Source organism: Phalaenopsis equestris, unplaced genomic scaffold (assembly GCF_001263595.1).
Source record: "Phalaenopsis equestris unplaced genomic scaffold, ASM126359v1 Scaffold000840, whole genome shotgun sequence".
NCBI classification, from domain to species: domain Eukaryota; kingdom Viridiplantae; phylum Streptophyta; class Magnoliopsida; order Asparagales; family Orchidaceae; genus Phalaenopsis; species Phalaenopsis equestris.
In genome coordinates this window covers 793067-813438 of record NW_018165280.1, presented here as the reverse complement: position 1 = coordinate 813438, position 20372 = coordinate 793067, and the positions used below count along the sequence as shown (strand labels likewise).

The following is a 20372-nucleotide window of genomic DNA, read 5'->3' as shown; positions in this document are numbered from 1 at the left end:
TGTTTTTTCCCTTTATGGATTTTTCACATAAATGCTGCAGGTGTTTCTACTGCTTCTTTTTCTTTTATTTGAATATGTGTTGAATTATCATGCAACACTAATAAAATAATTCATTACTCTACCGTCTCGAATTTTCTAGCACACATCAATTATAATTTTGACTTTTAATTTTTATTAAATTTTTTAATTCAGATTATAGTATTTATTAAATTTTATATAATTTAATTATATTTTTTAAAAAAATTAAATAATTTGAACGAAAAAAAATAAACCAATACTATAAAAAAAAAACTATTATAAGGCTTGAACCCACAACATCGAAGTTCAAAAGTGCCTTACTAACTATGTTATCTAACTTATCATGATAATCTGTTGATGATCAGCTGATTCAGATAAGTTAACTGACTGGTTTGTGCGTTTGGAAAACAACTGATTCTAGATAAATGACCAATCTGCCCCTTATCTAGATAAGCTGTATAACTGTTTAATTTATGTATTTTGTAAACAGTTTATTTATATATTTTATTACAAATTTATCAACTTTCTTAATGCAATCATAAAAGAAAGAAAAATGTGAATTATAGGAACATTAAAATAAAAAAAAAATTCTTAAAATTAAACTTCAAAAGTGAAGCATAAAAATACAAATATTTATATCACTTAAATATTTCAGATCACATCATACAAACACAGTTACCAAAACAAAATTGAAATACAACTTAACATACTAATATGTACTATAATGAAACCCTAAAAAGAAGAAAAAATAACATGTTAAAATTACAAGAAAAAAATAATGATATTGACTTTAACATGTAGCAGCATATCACGGCCCATTCCGCCCGGCTCTGACACTCCGAACCCTGAACGAACCTGTCCGAGTGGGATGCTGTAGAAATGGAAGCACTTGAATTAAAAGTGATGTTCTTAAATTTTGATACCCACGAACTTGGAGCAACGGTGTCAAGTTGAGCTATCATAGAAACGGACGTAGTGTCGGCCCACCTAAAGAAAGTGCAGTCCTCCTGTCCTTGTCCCCACCGCGACACTTGTAAAATTATCTCCCGTGGCTATGTGTATGGCGTGATGTGAGTAGCAAGGTCGGTAGCCCGCACCGACACATCTCCTACCCGGACTTCCCTGAATATCTGGAACTCATCGTCTGACAGTTATTTAAAGAACAATAGATTAGTCAAAAAATTGTGGAAATATAGAAAATTTAATTACCGATATATGGAGGCAACGGTTGCCGACAACAAAGTTTTGTGGTCATCCAAGCTGCTCCACAATTATATCCATAAAATGAGTATACATAAAAAATATAAAAAAAAAAATTTCACAGCCATCTATTCCCATTAATCTTGCCTTGTTAAAAGCCTTAAGTTCTACAGAAACGAGATAAAGGCTTGCATATACAACAAAATGTTTACATATACAACAACATTCTCAGCAAAGCACTTTGACAACAACAGTTACATATTGTCAGATGCATAACAAGTCAGCTTCATTCCAATATATCCAGATCAAAGAATAAATACATATTGGCAACTAAGGTCTCTACAATCAAGCATAAGTGCAAAATACCTTTTTTTGATCTTTCTAATAACAGAATTGTGCTATCCTTCCCGGCGGCACTTCTCAAACTACAAAATTATGAAAGCAACGGTTGCCGAGAACAAATTTTTGAGGCCATCCAAGTTGCTCCACATGTGGCAGTTTTTAATAAGCCTTCCAATCATCGGCACAACATATTTAAATTTTAAACAGACAAAAGAATGGAGAGAAAGAGGAGGAGAGGGAGAGAAAGCATAATTGCTCATAACTGCATCAAAAGCATTAGACTCGATAATTCATTTATGCAGCTCTTTCATTTCTGCGATTCAAAACTGCTCATAATTGCAATTCATAACTACAGCTCATTCATTTCTGCATTTCCGTCATTTGAAATACTCTTTTTGGAATTAGTTTATGCAGCTAATTCATTTCTGCAACAATTCATAACCACGACATACACTCGATAACCTAATCAGGTGTCAAGTTGATTGATATGCCATCAAACCCCAGCTCACTTGAGTTGAATGTATTTTGCCCCGTAGTGACAACCCCCTTGAACATTACATCCAATTTATCTTCAAATTCCGATTCAATTCCACACACCTAAAATTTTTTCGCAGTTGGTACTGCATGCAATCTGAATTAGGGCATATTAGACAAAATTGAAAGCTAAATAATAAAGAACCTAAACAAAATAAGGGGGGGGGGGGGGGGGGGGGGGGCCCAACCCTATCCTGTGGATCCTTGTTTCAGTTCCTTCCATAACTTCTAGTCCTTCTTTAGCTGATCTCACTTGTTTTTAAATTTTAACATGTCGTACTCACGACCGGTCATTTCTTTGAATTTCTTAGAAATATTTTGTTACCCTTCTTTGTTAAAATAGGTGGTAGACATATTATAAATTTCAATCTCCTTAATACATAAATTGTAAAAAAAGTTGGTGACATCTTTATCCCACATAGCTGACGTAGAGGCTTCTTTGTTCTTAGCCATAATGAGACTAATAAGAAAATTATTCAATTTTTCAAGAATGCTTACAAATATTAGGCAATACTGAGCAACAATGTTTAAAGTAAAGAGGTAGAATTTTAAAAGAGCTAGCATTAGCGAACATTACCTAACAAAACCGACTTGCCAAAAATGCTATCCCAATTAGGGTAGCTAAAAAAATAAATAATTTAGCTTAAAATTTAAAAATAAGTGATATCAAACAACATTAGGAAATATTTATCATCAATCCCGGATCCTTTAATGATGCTACATATATTATCAAGAAGCTAATTGCCAACTGTCCAACCATTTATAACGCTTCCATGTGAAAATGTCAGTTTATGAGTTTATTCTCATTTCAAAACTGATCACAACAAATAAATAACAGAAATAGAGAGAATAATAGAAATGTATTCGGGCTTTCCATAACAATTCCTCAATCAAAGAAATATAAGAAAAAATGTATTCAGCCAAATATGCTAATGAGTTTGTTCTCACTTCATAATCAATTAGGGAAAATAGTAGCAAAAAAATATTTCCTGTATTCCAATGTGACAGATCAGCAAAGCTTATATATTCAGAGACGAAAAATTCCAGGAAAAAAACAATTCCAAAACTGCAGTACGCATTCTGGCCTATTCGACTAATAAAAATTCCAAGAAATAGGGGGAAGATTTGAAATACGTATAGATGATTCTGAAGCTCAAATGTCATCACAAACTGAAAATAGAAGATATTAAACTCATTTGCGAAAGAGATCAACACATGATCGTGGCCACCACCCTAAACTAGAAGATGTCACTGATAACTTGATAATCGAAAAACTCCATGGAGATTATCCCAAAAAATTGAAATGCTACTTATGACGACCAAAGATAACTGAAGTCATTCATACTAAACTCATGATTCTTACGGTAACCAAAGACAACAACTTACAAAACAAAGAATGCAAATCGAAGAGGAAAATGGTCTGAATCTCCTCAGAGAGCGACAATTTTAGGGCACGATAGATCTAGATCGTTTAGATCTCCTCTTCGCACGCTGTGGGAGTTTAGGGCATGAACTGGGGAAAGCGGAGGGGTAAGTAATGTAAAAATTATTTGAAACGCTCGATCGCGGTGCTATAGGCGCGAGCCGCGGTACTATTATAAGTAAATTGTGTGTTTTACGGGAGGCGTCCTAAACGCGCGAAACAAATGCATAAGACGCATTTTCAAAACGCACAATCTGCGAATAAGCCCCCCCAAGCGGACCCTTAGTTTTATGGCTTCATAATGTAATATTTCTCCTAAATAATTTTTTTTAATAATAAAATGGTCTTGCCTTTTGATTTGGCCATTTTTCCATTTAGAATATATTTTTTTTAAGTTTAAAATAATTAATTTATAAAAAAAAATATTATTTTTAAAACTTTGCCGATATTTTATAACTTGATGACTGATGATTACGAAAAAAAATTAATTTATTATTTGTTATTGTGTACATTATTTCCTTCTCAAAAGGCAATAATACAGAACTAAAAAATTGCGTTTAATTGCTAATCACTACAAATATTTAGTGACATTGATATGAAAATAATTCTCAAATAAATTATACATAAATTGAGACACATATATACTCCCACATCAAAAAAAAAAAAAAAAAAATTACGGTAATTTTAACTCAGTTGTAATCTTAGTGTGCGTTTGGGAGAGCTTATTCATAGCGGTGGCGTTTTCAAAACGATACCCATTGTTTGGATAATGTGTTCTGACGGCGTATCCCTAAACGTCGTTCCTATTTTTGTATTAAGCGTGGATTGCGGGGTCGCAGGTAGGACCCCGCGATCCGCGTTTACTTGGAGCGAAAGTCATATTTGGTCTGCTCGACTGCTTCTTTCTCAAGCACAATCGAGATGTATCGCTCGTCTACCCTCTCTCGATCGAAGCTCGGCTCTCTTCTCCTTTCTACGAAGATAGCTCAACTCCTTCCTGCCACACTGAAGCCCCATTCGCCTGCTTCCTTCTCGCGCACGACCGAGACCTTGCTCGCCTACCATCGCTCAGCCGTCTCCCTCTCTTGATTGAAGCTTGGCTCACCTCTCCTCTCTACGGCGATCGCTCGACTCCTTCCTGCCGCACCTAAGCCCCTCTCGTCTCCTCTCCTCTCTGCGCCGAACAACGCTCGACCTCACCTCCCTCGCATGACCCGCCCCCTCTCTCAACAGAGACCCGCTCATCTCGCCACCTTTCTCACATCTCACCAAAGCATCCTTCCTAAAGGTATAAATTTTTTTTTTTAAGCAAATTAGATGGATGTCTTTTGCTGCCACGATTCCTCACCGGTAAATGAGTATTTACATATAATTTTATTTCATGAAGAATATGGTCATTTATCCAAAATCTAACTCTTTTTGAAACACACAAACCAAACAGTTAGACATTTTATCCAGTTCAACTATTTATCAATAATTTATTAGGATAAACATTTTATCTGAATAAACTGAACAGCCTTGGACAGAAGCTTAATAACGTGACACATAAATAAGGCCGTGATTTATAAAATATAAAAGTAAAATCAATTATTTTTAAATTTAAAAAAAATAAACTTATTTGTAACGATAACCTTACAAAAAAAGTCGCCGACCCGGCATGTCTCGGTTTCCGCGTTTCGAATTTCGGCAGGTGCAGCGAACCGATTCAAAGCCACGTCGCCCCCTTTCTTCAGGAGCAGTACGCGTAAATTCAATTAAATTCTATTTTCAAATTCCTTGAACTCGTCCTACACTTCCTTAAACCTCATTTTTCCTATTTATTTATTATTTTAATTATTTAATAATAACAAATCTATTATTATTTTATTTTTTAATAGTTTGGCATGCACCAAACTATTTTATTTATTTTTTAATTTCCAATAATGGTGGATGGCATGCAATTGGCATGAATTTCCATGACTTTGAATTATATTAATTATATTTGGAACATTAATGGATATATGGCATATTACAGGAGTAAATGAGCTGCCCCTTAGCTGATCAAAATATTTTGCTATAACTTTAGTGGCCAGCATTGGTTTCTGGCCGGGTGATGAACAGTTTATACACATTTATTTATTTATTTAGTTTAATAATTCAAAAAATCATTAATATAAACTCTAAAATCTCGATTTATGATAAACTTGAATATTAGGTGCTTATTTATTTATAAAAAGATTTATATATATATGTCACATAGTTCTTATTTATTTATATATGTAACATCTAAACTTCAATTTTTGCATGCATACCACATTGTTTTTGCATGAAATGATGTATCTCACGCTTCTAAAGAGAGTTGTTGCTATAGCCAAACCATCACTTGATGAATTTTTGCATCTCCCGCTTTTAAGCTGGTGAGACGATCATCATTGCTGACTATTTGTCTTTCCCCTCGATCTGTTTTTTTTTTTGTTCCGCGTGTGATCCCCAATGATTTGACAAATATTATTCACGTTCGTTGAGGTCGACCCCTTGACATGTGTCATATCTGGGATTGTTTGACTCGGCCTAGTGTATTCTAATCATATATATATATATCTATATATATATATATATATATATATATATATATATATGAAATATTTGGGCAATATAAATTTAAAATTTAAAGTATAGGTGTCAAATATATAATTACATAGTAATTTCGTGGTATGTATGTATGCAAATCTTCCTTAATTATTTTAGTATATCATATGCACTTTTAAAATAATAATCCGTATTCGAGATATGCTACACGTACGTATCAAATAAAAAATTAAATATTTAGATTACATTTTATAATAAATAATTAACTTCGCCTAATAATAAAAAAAATAGTGAATTGTATTCCTATAAATATTTATAATATCCCATAAAAAATAGTTTTTTATTTTCAGATGAACCAAGCACAAAAAAAATAAAAATATTAAAATTGTTTTTTAGTTTTTGCAGTTTAGGGAAGAAAACGTTGATGTTGTTGCAATATAATATTGGCCAGATTAGGTCCAGACTCTTCCGCCGGCCCACAAATTTGGTGGAAACTATTTGGTTAGAATGAACAAATGGAATCAGGCCCAAGAACGTTGAACATTGCGGCCATATTGTTTGCTATAATAAACTGATAAGCTTAAGATGAAAGAATGAAAAATTAGATGCACATTTTTCTATGCTTAATTTAAATTATTATATTCACAGAGCTGGCTGAGTATCTCATTCTCCACAATCAAATATGAGACATTCTTTTAATTGGTTTAAGGAAAAAAAGGAAGAAGATATGATATTCCAATTGTGAATGAAAGATAATATGTTAATTATATATATATTGATATAATTATTAAAAAACTTACCATTGGAATCAAAGTCCTCTTGAATAGATTTTCTATTGATTGAATGACTTTCTATAAGATGAAGAATCAACAGTCCAAATATTTTAAAATGAAACACTTCGGCGAAGCTCAGAATTTTTGGCATAAAGATTCTTAGGGACGAGACAATTAGAAAGACTTGACAATCGCAAGAAGTTTATGCTCGGAAGTTGTTAAAGAAATTTGGGGTTGATGACTCGAGAAAGACTGTGAGTTGACCAATTTCATCTCACTTTCAATTAGTTCAGATCAGTGTCCTAAAGATGATAAGGGAAAAAAATGCAATCGGTAGTTCAGTGGACTGTGTGATGTATGTCATTGTTTGTAATAGATTAGACATTGCACAAGCAGTTGGTGTTGTGAGCAGGCTCATGCATGATCCATGAAGGAGTCATTGGTAGGATGTGAAGAACATTCTAAGATATCTGAAGGGTTCAATTGATATTGACTTAGTATTTAAGAGGCAATCATGCAGTGCAGATTTGTGCATAGGCTACACTTATTCAGACAATGCAGGTGATATGGATAGGCGAAAATCTATGAAGAGCAATTGATTCACATTGGTAGGAGGTCCAATCAATTGAAGATCATTTCTTTAGTCGGTTGTTACTTTATCTAATACTGAAGCTGAGTATATGACAATTATAGAGACGATGAAAGAAGTAATATGGATGCAGTTACTATTTGTTTACTTCATTTTTTATCAGAAATCTTTGACGATGTTAAGTGACAGTTAAAGTGTAATATTCTTGGCTACATCTCCAGTTCACCATGCTTGTATCAAGCACATTGATGTAAGATATCACTTTGTTTGGGACTTGATTGAAGAAGACAATGTTCTGTTGAAGAAGATAGATACGAAGAAAAATGCAGCGGACATGCTAACAAAGGTACTATCAATCTAGAAGACCTATTGAATAGGTTTGGTGAATATTCAAGCTCAGGACTGATTGCTCAATCGGGCATTTTGAAGAACTACACGAGAATTGATCCTTTTGGGAGTGGGGGATATGTGGGCAACCATCTTGGTACAACTGATTTGGTGTTGGAGCTGAGTTGATCATCTCTCACTTATCTGGAAGTAAGAGATGAGGTGAAGATTGTTATATTTATGACTTTTATGTAATGTGTATATTATAGTTGATTTGTTTCTTTTTGGGGTATTCCTTATATGGCCTAATCCTCTTATATATATATAGAATATAAGACTAATGTGGGAGGTAAGGTGTTGAGAAGCGTTGAGTTGTAATCCCAAGCTGTTTTTTAGTGGAATCTTCCTCCCCGTGTAAGTAGGTGAATCAATTTAATACCGAACCACGTAAACCTTTGTGTTTGATTATTATTGTGTGAATTTCTACGCTTCCACATTGTTTTCTCATAACAATTTTGATATTCTTAATATCTTTGGAAAGATGACAGAATTCTCTACAATTTTCCTGTAGACTACTTCTGAAGAATTTTTTTGAAAAAATCACAACAATTGCTCAACAAAGAGAGGACAAGTACGTGAGAAAGCAACCATCAATATTTTAATTTTGAGATTTACTCCTCAGAAACGCCTCGAGCCTCATGCCTTGTTTTATAAAAATAGAACATCTCAATACTCAATTCCTCAACTTTAAACCTAGGATCTTTCCTTTTCTTATGCAAATGTGCAGCAATATCTAATGTTTTATATGCTTTTAAATTGAAACCAAATTATTACGGCTTCCCTGCTTGTTTTTTTTGTAAGCCCGAGTCTGTCCTTAATGACATTGCTCTATTCTTAGCATTTGCTAACAACTTCCAACATCAAGATTGTTAATGGCAGAATAAAGAGGACGATAGCTGTAAGCCCAATTTATATAGAATTTTATATATGGAATTGAAGGCCTGCGTGTATTGATTGCTTTTTATTGTCTTTTTTATCTACCCAGACTTTTGAATAGAATCTGCAACAACCGTGAGAAATTTATGTAGCGGGTTTCTTTGATGTAAATTTACATCCATACCACAAAATTGTTAATTCCTGTTTTGCTGATTATATTGTTGTTTTGTAGAGCAATTGAGTATAGATGAGTTCAAGTAATCCAGCATCATCACAAGGAATTATCAATCTAAAAGTTTATTGTTATTGCATTTTATTGTATGTGGTGTATACGTCTTACCATAAGGGGAGCTATGAAAGGAAATTTTACAGTTGCCCGCACAATCGCTCGAAAAATGATTGTAATTGTTTCAGATGAATGGAGAAAGCGACTGACCAAATGATATCAAGGACGTCTTAATCGGATTAGAATTTAGTGACCTGTGTTTATTTTATTACTATAGGGCTGGCTCTAATTACTAATTTGCCAAAAAATTTGAACATTGGCAATTGTTGTGATTTCTTCGTCGAGATTCGTCAGAAGCAGTCATTATAAAAATTGTTTCATCTTTCGAAACATATCAAGAATGTCAAAATCGGACGGGAATTGAATAATATGTGGTGATTTTATTCCTACAGGATGGTTCCAATTCATATTTTGCTATGAAATATGAACGTTTGTAATTTCTGTAATTTGTACGTCTAGATTCATCAGGAGCGGTCAACACGAAAATTGTAGAGAATTTTGTCATCTTTCCAAAGAGATCAAGAACGTCAAAATCGGACTAGATTTGAGCGATGAGCGGAGATTTTATCTTTCCGGAGTGTCTTCCCATTCCTACTTTGCCACAAAATTTGAACATTCACAAATTGCTGCCATTTTTTCCTCGAGATTTGTCAGGAGCAGTCTACAAGAAAGTTGTAGAAAATTCAGTCACCTTTTCAACGATATCATGAACACAATAAATGAATGAGAGTTGAGCGATATGCAATGATTTATCCTTGCTGCATGATTCCCATTTATATTTTATCACGAAATATGGATGTTTGCAAATTCTGCAAGTTGTGCGTAGAGAATTACTTCATCTGTCAACGATGTGAATAACATCAAAATGGGATAAGAATTGAACAATGTATGATTATTTTATTGTAACAGCTAAATTTATATATATATATTATATATATATATATATGTGTGTGTGGTCAAGCCTTTTACTCCTGATTATGTTCACAGAGGCTACCGCAGCAAATAAGCTTGGCGATTGGCTTATTAGCTGACACGTCAGAGCCCACAATGCTAGGCGATTATGTTCATACTAAATTTAATTATATGTGTTACCTATTTTGAAAATTTCGACCTTTTGAGCTTACCTTGTTAGAGGAAATATTACATCAGGACGTAGTTTGTGTTAGGAGTCTAATGGTGGGGCGTCAATTGTTAAGCGGGCCCCACAGTAATACATTGGCCTTGACCAGTATAAAGAATGATGAGACTCACTTAACACGTGGCTTATGTTATTATTTTTCCGCTTGTTAAGCTCCCCTCGTTTATTTGCCTTCCCCCGATTCGTAAGTTATTATTTTGTAAACTAGAAATTAGCTAAGACAGATATTTATTCACTTGTATCTAGGGCTGTCAAAACGGCTCGTTGTTCTCGAATAGCTCGTGTTCGACTCATTAAGAAGCTCGTGTTCGGCTTAATTTTGTTCGATAAGTTAACGAGCCGAGCACGAACTAAGATGTGTTCATTCGTGTTCGACTCGTTTTGGCTCGAAATACTACTCATCAAGTTCATATATTAAGTATTACTTTTAAAAAAAATTAATTGACTACAAGGCTACAAAGATTTATAACCAATTAAAATATTGATTAAGAAAATATAATAAAAATTATTAAATTAGATTCAAATGATGTTTTAATATAAATAATAATTTTTAAATCTTGCTCAAATCCTTTTTGTCTTATGGCTACATGATTAGGGATGTTAAAAGGACTCTTTGTTCGTGAACAGCCCGTGTTCGGCTCGTTAAACAAACGAGCCGAACACGAACACACTTTTTGAGCTCAAAATATAAACGAGCCGAACACGAGCGAGCACTCGTTTACACCCCTACTTGTATCTTGAATCTGCACAAAATTAAATAAATAAATAATAATTTGTATTCACATAAAAAGGAAACCGAAATCATAATTATCCCACTTGGATTTCGACTCCCTCCACCATCGATATATAACCCATCCAATGCAACCAATATACGCACCTCAAGAGCTAACGAACAAACAAGCAATGAAAATATATCCTCTTCATCTTCATCATAAATCAACCGGCTTCCTCCCTCGCCCACCAATCCGGCGCCGAACACGCCTCCCGAAGCCTCGGCCACCACCACCACGACAGAATCCTTCCACGGCGGCGGCGAGAAGCTCGAACTGCCCCAAAGTTGGCGGCGGAGCATTAGAGGCCAAACCGGCCTCGGCTTCGCCGGCAACGGAGAGGAAGGTCTATGAGGATAACTGGTTCGATGGCCTTGCCATCAACTACATGTCAAGTTGCATACAAGCCACTTTAGGTGGAGATCAAATATTCAAGTCATTTAAGTCTAATATTTTTTTATATGGCTTTGTTTCTATTTTATTATGTCATGGTTGAAATAATAATTTATATGTGATTATGAATTTGTAGGGGTGAAGATAAGGAATGGGGAGAATAGGGAAGGGTATGAGGGGTTGGTGGAGGCAGCGACCATGATTTCGAGAAGGCATGGAGCCATGGAGCAGCAGGAGAAAGTTTTGGAAGCACTGAACAGGGCTTTACCAGAGTTTATCTTCTCCATGGCAAGTTCTTCTTTTAGTATATACATAATTGCTATGAATAGTATTAACTAAGCATTAATGTTTCTTTTTTTTGTTAGTTGGTTGGTTGGTTTAGTTGAAAAAATTTCATAAAAATTATTATTACACTTTGAGCTTAATTTCTCTCTGTTTATTGAGCATAAAATTGACAATAATATGCCTGTAATCGAATTTGTAATCTATGTAAGATGCCTAAATTTTCTATAATTTGTTGTTCGCGAACAAACTTTTGTTCAACATATTAAGTAACTCGTGTTCGGCTTATTTTTTAAGCAAATGAGTCAAGCACAAACAATTCTTTTGAGCTTGAAATATAAACTAGCCAAACACGAACAAAGAGTTATTTGTTCGTGTTTGGATCATTTTGGCTTGAAATTAAATTATATATAGAATCAATAAGCTTTATTTCTAAATAATTTAATTGATTGCAAAGCTTAAAAAACTATAATCAAATGAAACAATTAATTAAAAAACATATAATAAAATATAAATTAATATAAATAATAAGATTTAAATCTCGCCGCTGCAATTAACATCCTACTACGACTATAACACTAGGGTCGTCAAAATTGCTTATTGTTTGTGAACAACATATGTTCAGCTCATTAAAGAAACGAGCTGAATACAAATATATTTTTTGAGCTTGATATATAAATGAGCAGAATGAACACGATATTTTTTAAGGCATGAGCTCGCTCTAACTCGACCAATTTAAGCCCACATTATGTGTGTATCAAATATGTGTGTATCAAATTTATGCTAATCCAACCAATCTCCTAAAATAATAATAATAACTGATGTGTGCTAAAGAACTAGAATATTCAGCAAGAGTAGTGGTCAGAAGCAGCTCCAGTCTTCGTCGGACGCACGACCATTAGTCGAAGGTAGCCATGAATCCATGTGAAGATCATAAGGATTCTGATGCTCCTCATGATCTGAAGGGTGCGGTAAAGAGCTAATCCGGCAGCGGAAAGCTTGAAGGTGGAGCGCCTTCGCGAGAGGATGCGGCCGTGTAGATCCATGTATTTTGAGCACTGTAAGATCAGGCTATGGGTTTGTGAATCCATAAATCATGCTGCTGTCTTGAGTGCGGTACTCGGCGTCAGCCTGAGTGGAGATCCTTTGGGGAAGACGACGCTCACTGGACTGCAGCTACCATACCTTTCACACAAACATACATAACATGCCTTACATAACATTGATTTTTCAATATATAAACTTTCAAATAAATTTAATTATTCAAGACAACCTTTTTCCTAAAATAGAACAATTAGTTCATTCATGTTTGGACATATAGACAATGGTGAATGGGGAGGCTGCGCCATCATAAGTTTACATGTATGTGTCGTAAAGTGATTGTTTTGCATCAGGACTCCAATCAAAATCTGTCAGATGTACAGACAGACTTACCTATGTATTAAACAAACTAGCCGAACACGAGATGTTCTCGAACGACGAGCCAGTTTAACATCCCTAATGTTAATATATATAAGTAATATATTATATTAATTATATAACTTATATTATATAAATATATAATATCTATATTAGTATATTACTAATATAATATATTAATATATTATTATTATTAATTTATTATATGTTATAATTTATAAATTTTAATTTTTTAAAATATCATAAATTTTTTATATATAATTATTTTAAATTATTTTATATTTTGAACAATAACGATTCGAACATGAACAAACACATCACTATTTGTGTTTGGTTTGTTTAACTAACCAAACAAAAAAAAAAATTGTTCACATTCGTCTCGTTTAATTATTGAACGAATCGAACACAAACTCATTGACGAACCGAACATGAACTGTTCGCGAACAACAAGTTTTTTTGACAGCCCTAATTGTTTTTCTTATAATATTTGCTTCGAAGTCTTGAAAATTGGATTGAATATGAAACTAGAAAGAAGAGAAGTTAAAATAATTTAAATAACATAATATTTATACAATAATGATATATATATTAAATGATGAATATGATTTTAAAATTTTGGGAGATGTTATTTAGATTATTATCTCTATATATAAAATAATTCCTCTAAACCAATGTTTGTAAATGGAGCAATATCATTAGGATTGAACTCAAATAATAACTAGGCAGGTATTTACATACATATCATTGAATTCATATGCATTTTTATGTCAAATATTTAAATTTTATATTTATTCATTTGCTAACTAGTATCAATTGCTAAATTATAAACTGCCTATCAAACCAATTTTGCATGCATTAAAAAGGTATATTTCATTTTTTTTTTTAAGTTAAAATATTGATATTTTTGTACGTGAAATGAATGATTTGGGTGGTATATTTGTAAAAAAAAAAAATGTAATCTTTCGCCGTTAGATATAAATGCAAATACATAGGAATTAGGTGGTATGTATGTAAAATGCCCCCCTAAAAAAAACTAACAAATTAGTTAAAAACTTTAAAATTCAGATCATATATAAGTTTTCTCAAATACGATATAGCATGATGCATTTAAATATGATAAAACTCGTTCATTTGCTATTTTTATACATCTAAATTCATGCCATTGAATTCTTATTAATTTATATACGTAACATCTACTCTTTTTTTTCATGATTATGACATCTTAATTAATTTATAAATGGAATAATAAATATTGCAGACATTACATGAAATATATATTTTCAGGAATAAATTTTGATGAAATATTATGACTAGAACTCTATAAAAGTAAATATAAATATTTATGTGTTAGATATAAAAATACATTAACTTTAGTGGTATACATGCATGTAAATCCCCTTTTTAAAATGACACTAATCAAGCAAATGGGAGGATGGCAATTTAACATTCTTATGGAGGAATAATTCATCAATTTAGTAGCCCTCCTATATATGACTCTTGAATAAAATTAAGTTGCTAAATAAGAACATCAACACTTTCTTGAAAATGTTTGGAATCTTCCTATTCATGTACATCTACCTCAATTTTTTTGAGTTGATGCCAAGGTTTTTACTACGACTTATCTCAATTACTTGAATAACCTCATAAATAATGAACAATCTTCTTACCATCATGCAACATGTTGTCCTCCTATTCTCATATACGAGGCTTCGACTGTTAATGTTTCACTTGATTCTCCTTTTAATTCATTAACAAATCATATCGAAATCTACCCCCTGCATTTCCTTGGATATGTTTTTGCAAACAACGGCCACAAATGCTACAACCCAATATCATCAACATCTTGACATGTCCATTTTCCCATTTAAGGAATCCAACTAATCATCTTCACATCTTCTCACTTTTATGTTGATCTCTATCTATTATTTCCCTTTTCTTTAAGCAGGAGTGTAAAAATTCAACCCACTTGATAACCCGACCTGAATTAGACAAAAAAAATTAGGGTTTAGTTTAGCCCAATTTCCCTTGAACCAGAACTTGGCGAGTTTGACTTGAATTTGATCTTAACAGTTGTTATGCATTATGAAAATCTAACACTTAGTGTTTTATGAAGATGTAAATTTTGATTGTCAACGAACAACTTAATATTTTGTGTCTTTTGCCTTTATTCTAATCTCTTGATGTGTAGAGAACTAACACATCTAGCACTCTCGGTCCTTATCATAGAAGCCATTGAATTCATTTGTTTTTGTTGATTGCTGAAAAAAAAAAATTGTAAGCACTTTTTGCAACCAATATTTCTTCATTGAGACAATATCTCAGTCAAGACACCCACTATTAAATTCATCTTTAATGCCAACCCTAAACATATAATTATAGCTTATCATTTCATTTAGGATTAAATTAAATTTTATGATGCATGGACATTTCTAATTAAAAATTTAAGCAGTGTCGGATCCGCCACAAACCTAGACACGTGTTGGACACATCCCCAACATACGTGATATAAATAATAGTAAAAAAAGAATATGTGTCTGTCTTTTACGTATGTCTTTTCAAGTGAATTAAAAATTTTTGAAAAATCCTTTTTTAGATAATAAACATATATGATAAATAATCATAATTATAACTAAAAAAGGTTAACTTTTATTTATAAGGGTTAAACTTATATAGAACTATCTTATTATCCATTAAATTGAAAGTTAATGTTAACTAAAATTTTTTTAAAAGCTAATATTATTAAATTTATTCTTTTCTCTTTAATATTATTCATATTATTTTTTCTCAAATTTATTTAATTTTTAAACTAAATGAAGATAAATGAGCTTCCCTTCAATTAATATATATCAGACATCAAAGACACTAATTTACCAACAGTCCTAATAATTACAACTATTTCCGTTCTATTTCCTGATAAACGATGCTTCACTACATATATATATATATATATATATAAAGCATTAAATTTTCTTGAAAAATGCCTAAAACTGACCTAAGCATCTCGAGGCCTTTGAGGCGGCGTTCTTTTTAAAATCTTGCAAACTTCCTCCATTCTGGCAACACCATCAAAATTTTCAAGAGAACTTTTTGCAAGAATTACAACAATCTTTTTCTCCTGGCTTGTCGGCACCTGCGAGGTATATTTGCAAAACTATATAATCTGTTCCTTCTCTATAATGTGGGGGAAAGTTTAGGTCTATTAAATCTTATCTAATATAGTTGTGCTGATCTTTAATTTTGAATAGAAATAAATTAGGAAGTTTTGCACACAGACCACTCAATTCTTATTTATTTACATAATAACCCTTTTTTTTTTTAACATATACTTTTACAATTTTATAGGTGAGGGAGTCAGAAATCCACCGAAAAAGGGAGAAAAACGTGGTCTACATTCGTCACTGCAGGTGCTATCTGCCTCTCATCCGATTCATATATATATATATATATATATCATTATCTTCTCAAAGCTCTTTATGATGAAATCTTCCCCTAACACTGTCATGCCCTTAAAACGTAATTTTTTTTAATTATTTATTTATCACTTCACTTTAGTGCTCATTTACATGCTTGCAGAGATTAAGTAAGATATTTAAGCATTGATACAAATTGGTAAATAAGATTTTAATTGCATAAGTCATGAATCTAGAATTATATATATGGTCAAGCATTAAGAGATTAATTGTAAGTGCTTAATGTGGTTTAGGTTTTTGGAGGCAACAAATTGTGTGGGGATGTGCACTAATCTGTGCAAGTTGCCTTCTCAGAAATTCATTTACAAGTCTCTTGGGATGCCCACCACCATGGTTCCCAGTAAGCTTTCATTTTTCCATTGCATCACCATTTTCTCTCCATAACCTAATAATTGTATCAGAAAGTGCCGCACCGATCACTCACACATGCTACTAATTTTTTTATGTATTTATATGTCTGATTTTTAAAATTTTAATGCCTATATATATATATATATATATATATTAAAATTTAAATAGATTAAAAAAGCTGTCAAAATAGCAAGCATGTAGTTCAGCATGCATGGAAATGAAAGCGACAGGTTCTTCTGTCTTCTAAACGTATCTGCTTTCTACAAACAACCACATTTCAGTAGTAAGAAAAAAGGAAGATTTACAGGCATACCACTTAATTAATTCATATAAATTTACGGATCTAACACCTTGATTTCAATTTTTATGTATATGGCACTTTATCTATGTATGAAACATGTATTTCACTTTCTTAAAATTAAGATAGTACTAATTTATTTTGTCTGATGTGAGAAATTTTAGATGATATAAGTATAAAATGCAAAGTTTTGGTGTTAGATATAAATACTTAAAAAAAATCAAGTATTGTCAACTCAAAATAAATCATTAAAACACTCAAAAGTTAGAATAAAACCAATATGTAACGCAAATGTCTAAGGATGAATTTTTCGTGGCTATTCCTAAATCAAGAAATTTTCTAAAAGATCTATACATTTTCAATATCCTTAAGGTGGGGACTACAATAGGACTTGGGCATCCTGCAATGATCTTTGTTTTTTGTTTAAGGGTTGCAGAAAGTATGAGGGGTTTAGGGTTCTAAACAAAAAGATAAAGCAGAGATGATAATGGAACTGTAGCTAAATTTGATCAGAAACAACCTAATTCCAGAAGAATTAAAGTTCCATTAATGAACAGTAAGATACACTACGTACAGACAATATATATTAGCTATGGTCAAGATCTGGTGAGCTAATCAAGGGGCCACGTACCCATCACTCAGGGTGCATGATGGGATTTACCAGAAACCAAAAATAAATTTTTTTTATCACAATTTCTGAATCAAACTTTCTTACGTTGAAATATTTATAAAAAAGCCCAGCAATTGAACATCATGCACATACACTTATTTCTAAAGAAGAGAAGATAACAGTGAAGAAGCCACCACTAACAAATGTGTGTGGTTAAGAGCTGAAAAGGTCCCACTGCGGCAGCCCAACGGTCTCTTCGATTTGCACTTAAATTATTATTTATGATAAAATCATTGCAGGAAGGGATGTGCACAGTCAAAGATGTTATAATATGTCGCCCACTAGTGAAACATAATTTAATTGTTATGAAGAAAAATTAGGAACGCTTGGTCAACCTTGTTAAGATTTGATGATGTTGAAGGAGAAGGTTAAAGAGCAATGTGGCATAAAAATATTAGGTGTGCCATGTACTTAAGGACCGAGAATAATAGGAGAGCGCATCTGTATGCAGATTCTCATTCCTCACAAACTCTTTCATGTAATTCGTTGTTGGCTGTAGGTGTGTTGCACGCATCCAATACTAAAAAGCTAAATCTTAATTTTATAAATCAGTTAAAGTTTTGTGCATGTACTAAATTTTAAAGTTTAATAACTAGTATTTTTTTAAAGATGATGATATTGAAGAAAAATGCTAAAAAAGTAAGGTGGTATTAAATAGCTCATATGTTAGAGAGGAAATATTATGTTCGGACATCACACATCTATACGTCCTGTCACGGAAGGTCACATTGGCGCAAATTCACGTGTATGTGATCTGACCTCCCATGATTGGACAAACGGACGTAATATTCTTTCCCGTGATAGGAGGATATCTAAGGTCGCCTCCTTACAACAAAAAAAAAAAAAGTAAGAAGAGTTTCACCTTTTGTTTTTTGAATTAGTTTGTAGTTATTTTAAGTTATTTATTTAATTCAAAATTGATTAATTGGATCAGTGTAAAATATTGCAAAAAATATAATAGTAAATACCATTTCATAATTTTTATCACAAAATTTTGGAAAATGCAACAATTTAGAAATCGATAATTTTGAAAAGGAAAAATCTAATCAGCATATAAAATTAATAATTAATAGAAGTTTTTAATCATCATATAAAATTTGTTAGTCAAGTTACTCCACTAAAAATTTGAAACGGTTTTCTTCAAACTATAGATTTAAATTACTTGAAGAAAAGGAGTATTCCATTGATAACTACATATTTTAAGAAGAAAAGTGCTTTTAAGAGAATGAAAGAAAATAAAAAGAAAATCAAGGCAGAAAATAACTAGAATGTTTTGCAAAGACAGTGAGTAAAAGCAAGGGAAAAGAGATCAAAGTGAATGAGTTAGCCTAAAAGTGTAACTATATTATGAAATTACTTCATTTGAAAAGAACAAGGTAGGATGATACGGTTTGCTTTAAGAAAAATATTATTACTGTTTAGAAAACCAACAACCAAAAACTTGATGTGCGTGTCCGTGTGCGTGTCCGTGAATATACATTTATAGCTTTTGTTGAGCTTTGCTTTATCTAAGCCAAAGAAGAATTACAAAAATTACAAGAAGAATTTCTTAAAATAAAATTATAAAGAATATACTACAATACATAACTTTAATTAGAAATTGTATTGGTATGTCAAAATTAATTTAATTTTACATTAAAAATTTTACTTTTCTAAGGATTCGTGATTTATAAAAATTATCTTTATAATCTTGAATTTTGATTAGTCTGTAAATTCATATTGCTCAAACCAGTTTCCTTCAAACAGAACTATAAAAAGAAGAGAGAGGAGAGAGATTTAGCAAGAGAAAATGGCATGTATCCTTTATTTAAAAATTTTGGATGGCTCTTATTATGAATAATTAATACAAGTTTTATATCCTGAATATTATAATTAAATACGTTGAAAAAATGGGAATATTTTAAAAGACAGGCTTAAGATTAAGCATGAATTTAGTGAAATCAAAAGTAATGATTAATATCAATATTATTGTAATACCAAATAAATTCAATGTGTCATAGCTTTATTAATTAATTTATATTGTGCAAAAGAATAGATATATAAATCACCGTCTTAACATATCAAAATAAAGTAGTGTATCAGGATAAAAATGCAATAAAATATTTCATTATAATTTAGAAGGTAGATTTATGAATTTAAAATTCTAGTGTTTTGCATGAATCAATAATCTTGATAACCACTTAATAAAAAAAAAATAAAAAAAATAAAAGAAAACTAACATTTCAATTGTGCCATTCAAATGGATGGATATTAATAAAAAAAGATGAATATATATATATATATATAGTAGTTGAAATATTTGCACGTGATTTTATACTTTATAATATTGTATTATTGCTTGAATAAATAGTTACTAAACATTTTGCATTATTTGATTGTTGTTAGATGAATACTTTGATTCACGGTTGCCGATTGTGACGAAACGAATCGCACAAGGAGGTGTGAGATTGGCCGTCGTTTTGAATCGGGTGCTTGGAGATCAAAAGCTTCATCATATTCCGTCCCCAACCTAAATATATTTTAATTTTCTTTTATTTATTTATTTACAATGACTAATTATTGTACCTAAAATATATATATATATA

General features: G+C 32.0%; 1 protein-coding gene across 1 annotated transcript in view; it reads left to right on the top strand.

The window, feature by feature from the left end:
- Nucleotides 1–11037: 11037 nt before the first annotated feature.
- The window catches only part of LOC110031552 (beta-carotene isomerase D27, chloroplastic-like), a 10140-nt gene continuing 805 nt past the window's right edge, over nucleotides 11038–20372 (top strand). Inside the window, exons 1-5 of the mRNA XM_020734800.1 lie at nucleotides 11038–11320; nucleotides 11434–11589; nucleotides 16014–16135; nucleotides 16341–16402; nucleotides 16702–16808. Of these exons, the coding sequence (XP_020590459.1) occupies nucleotides 11038–11320; nucleotides 11434–11589; nucleotides 16014–16135; nucleotides 16341–16402; nucleotides 16702–16808 (730 nt within the window). The remainder of the gene's footprint in view (nucleotides 11321–11433; nucleotides 11590–16013; nucleotides 16136–16340; nucleotides 16403–16701; nucleotides 16809–20372) is intronic.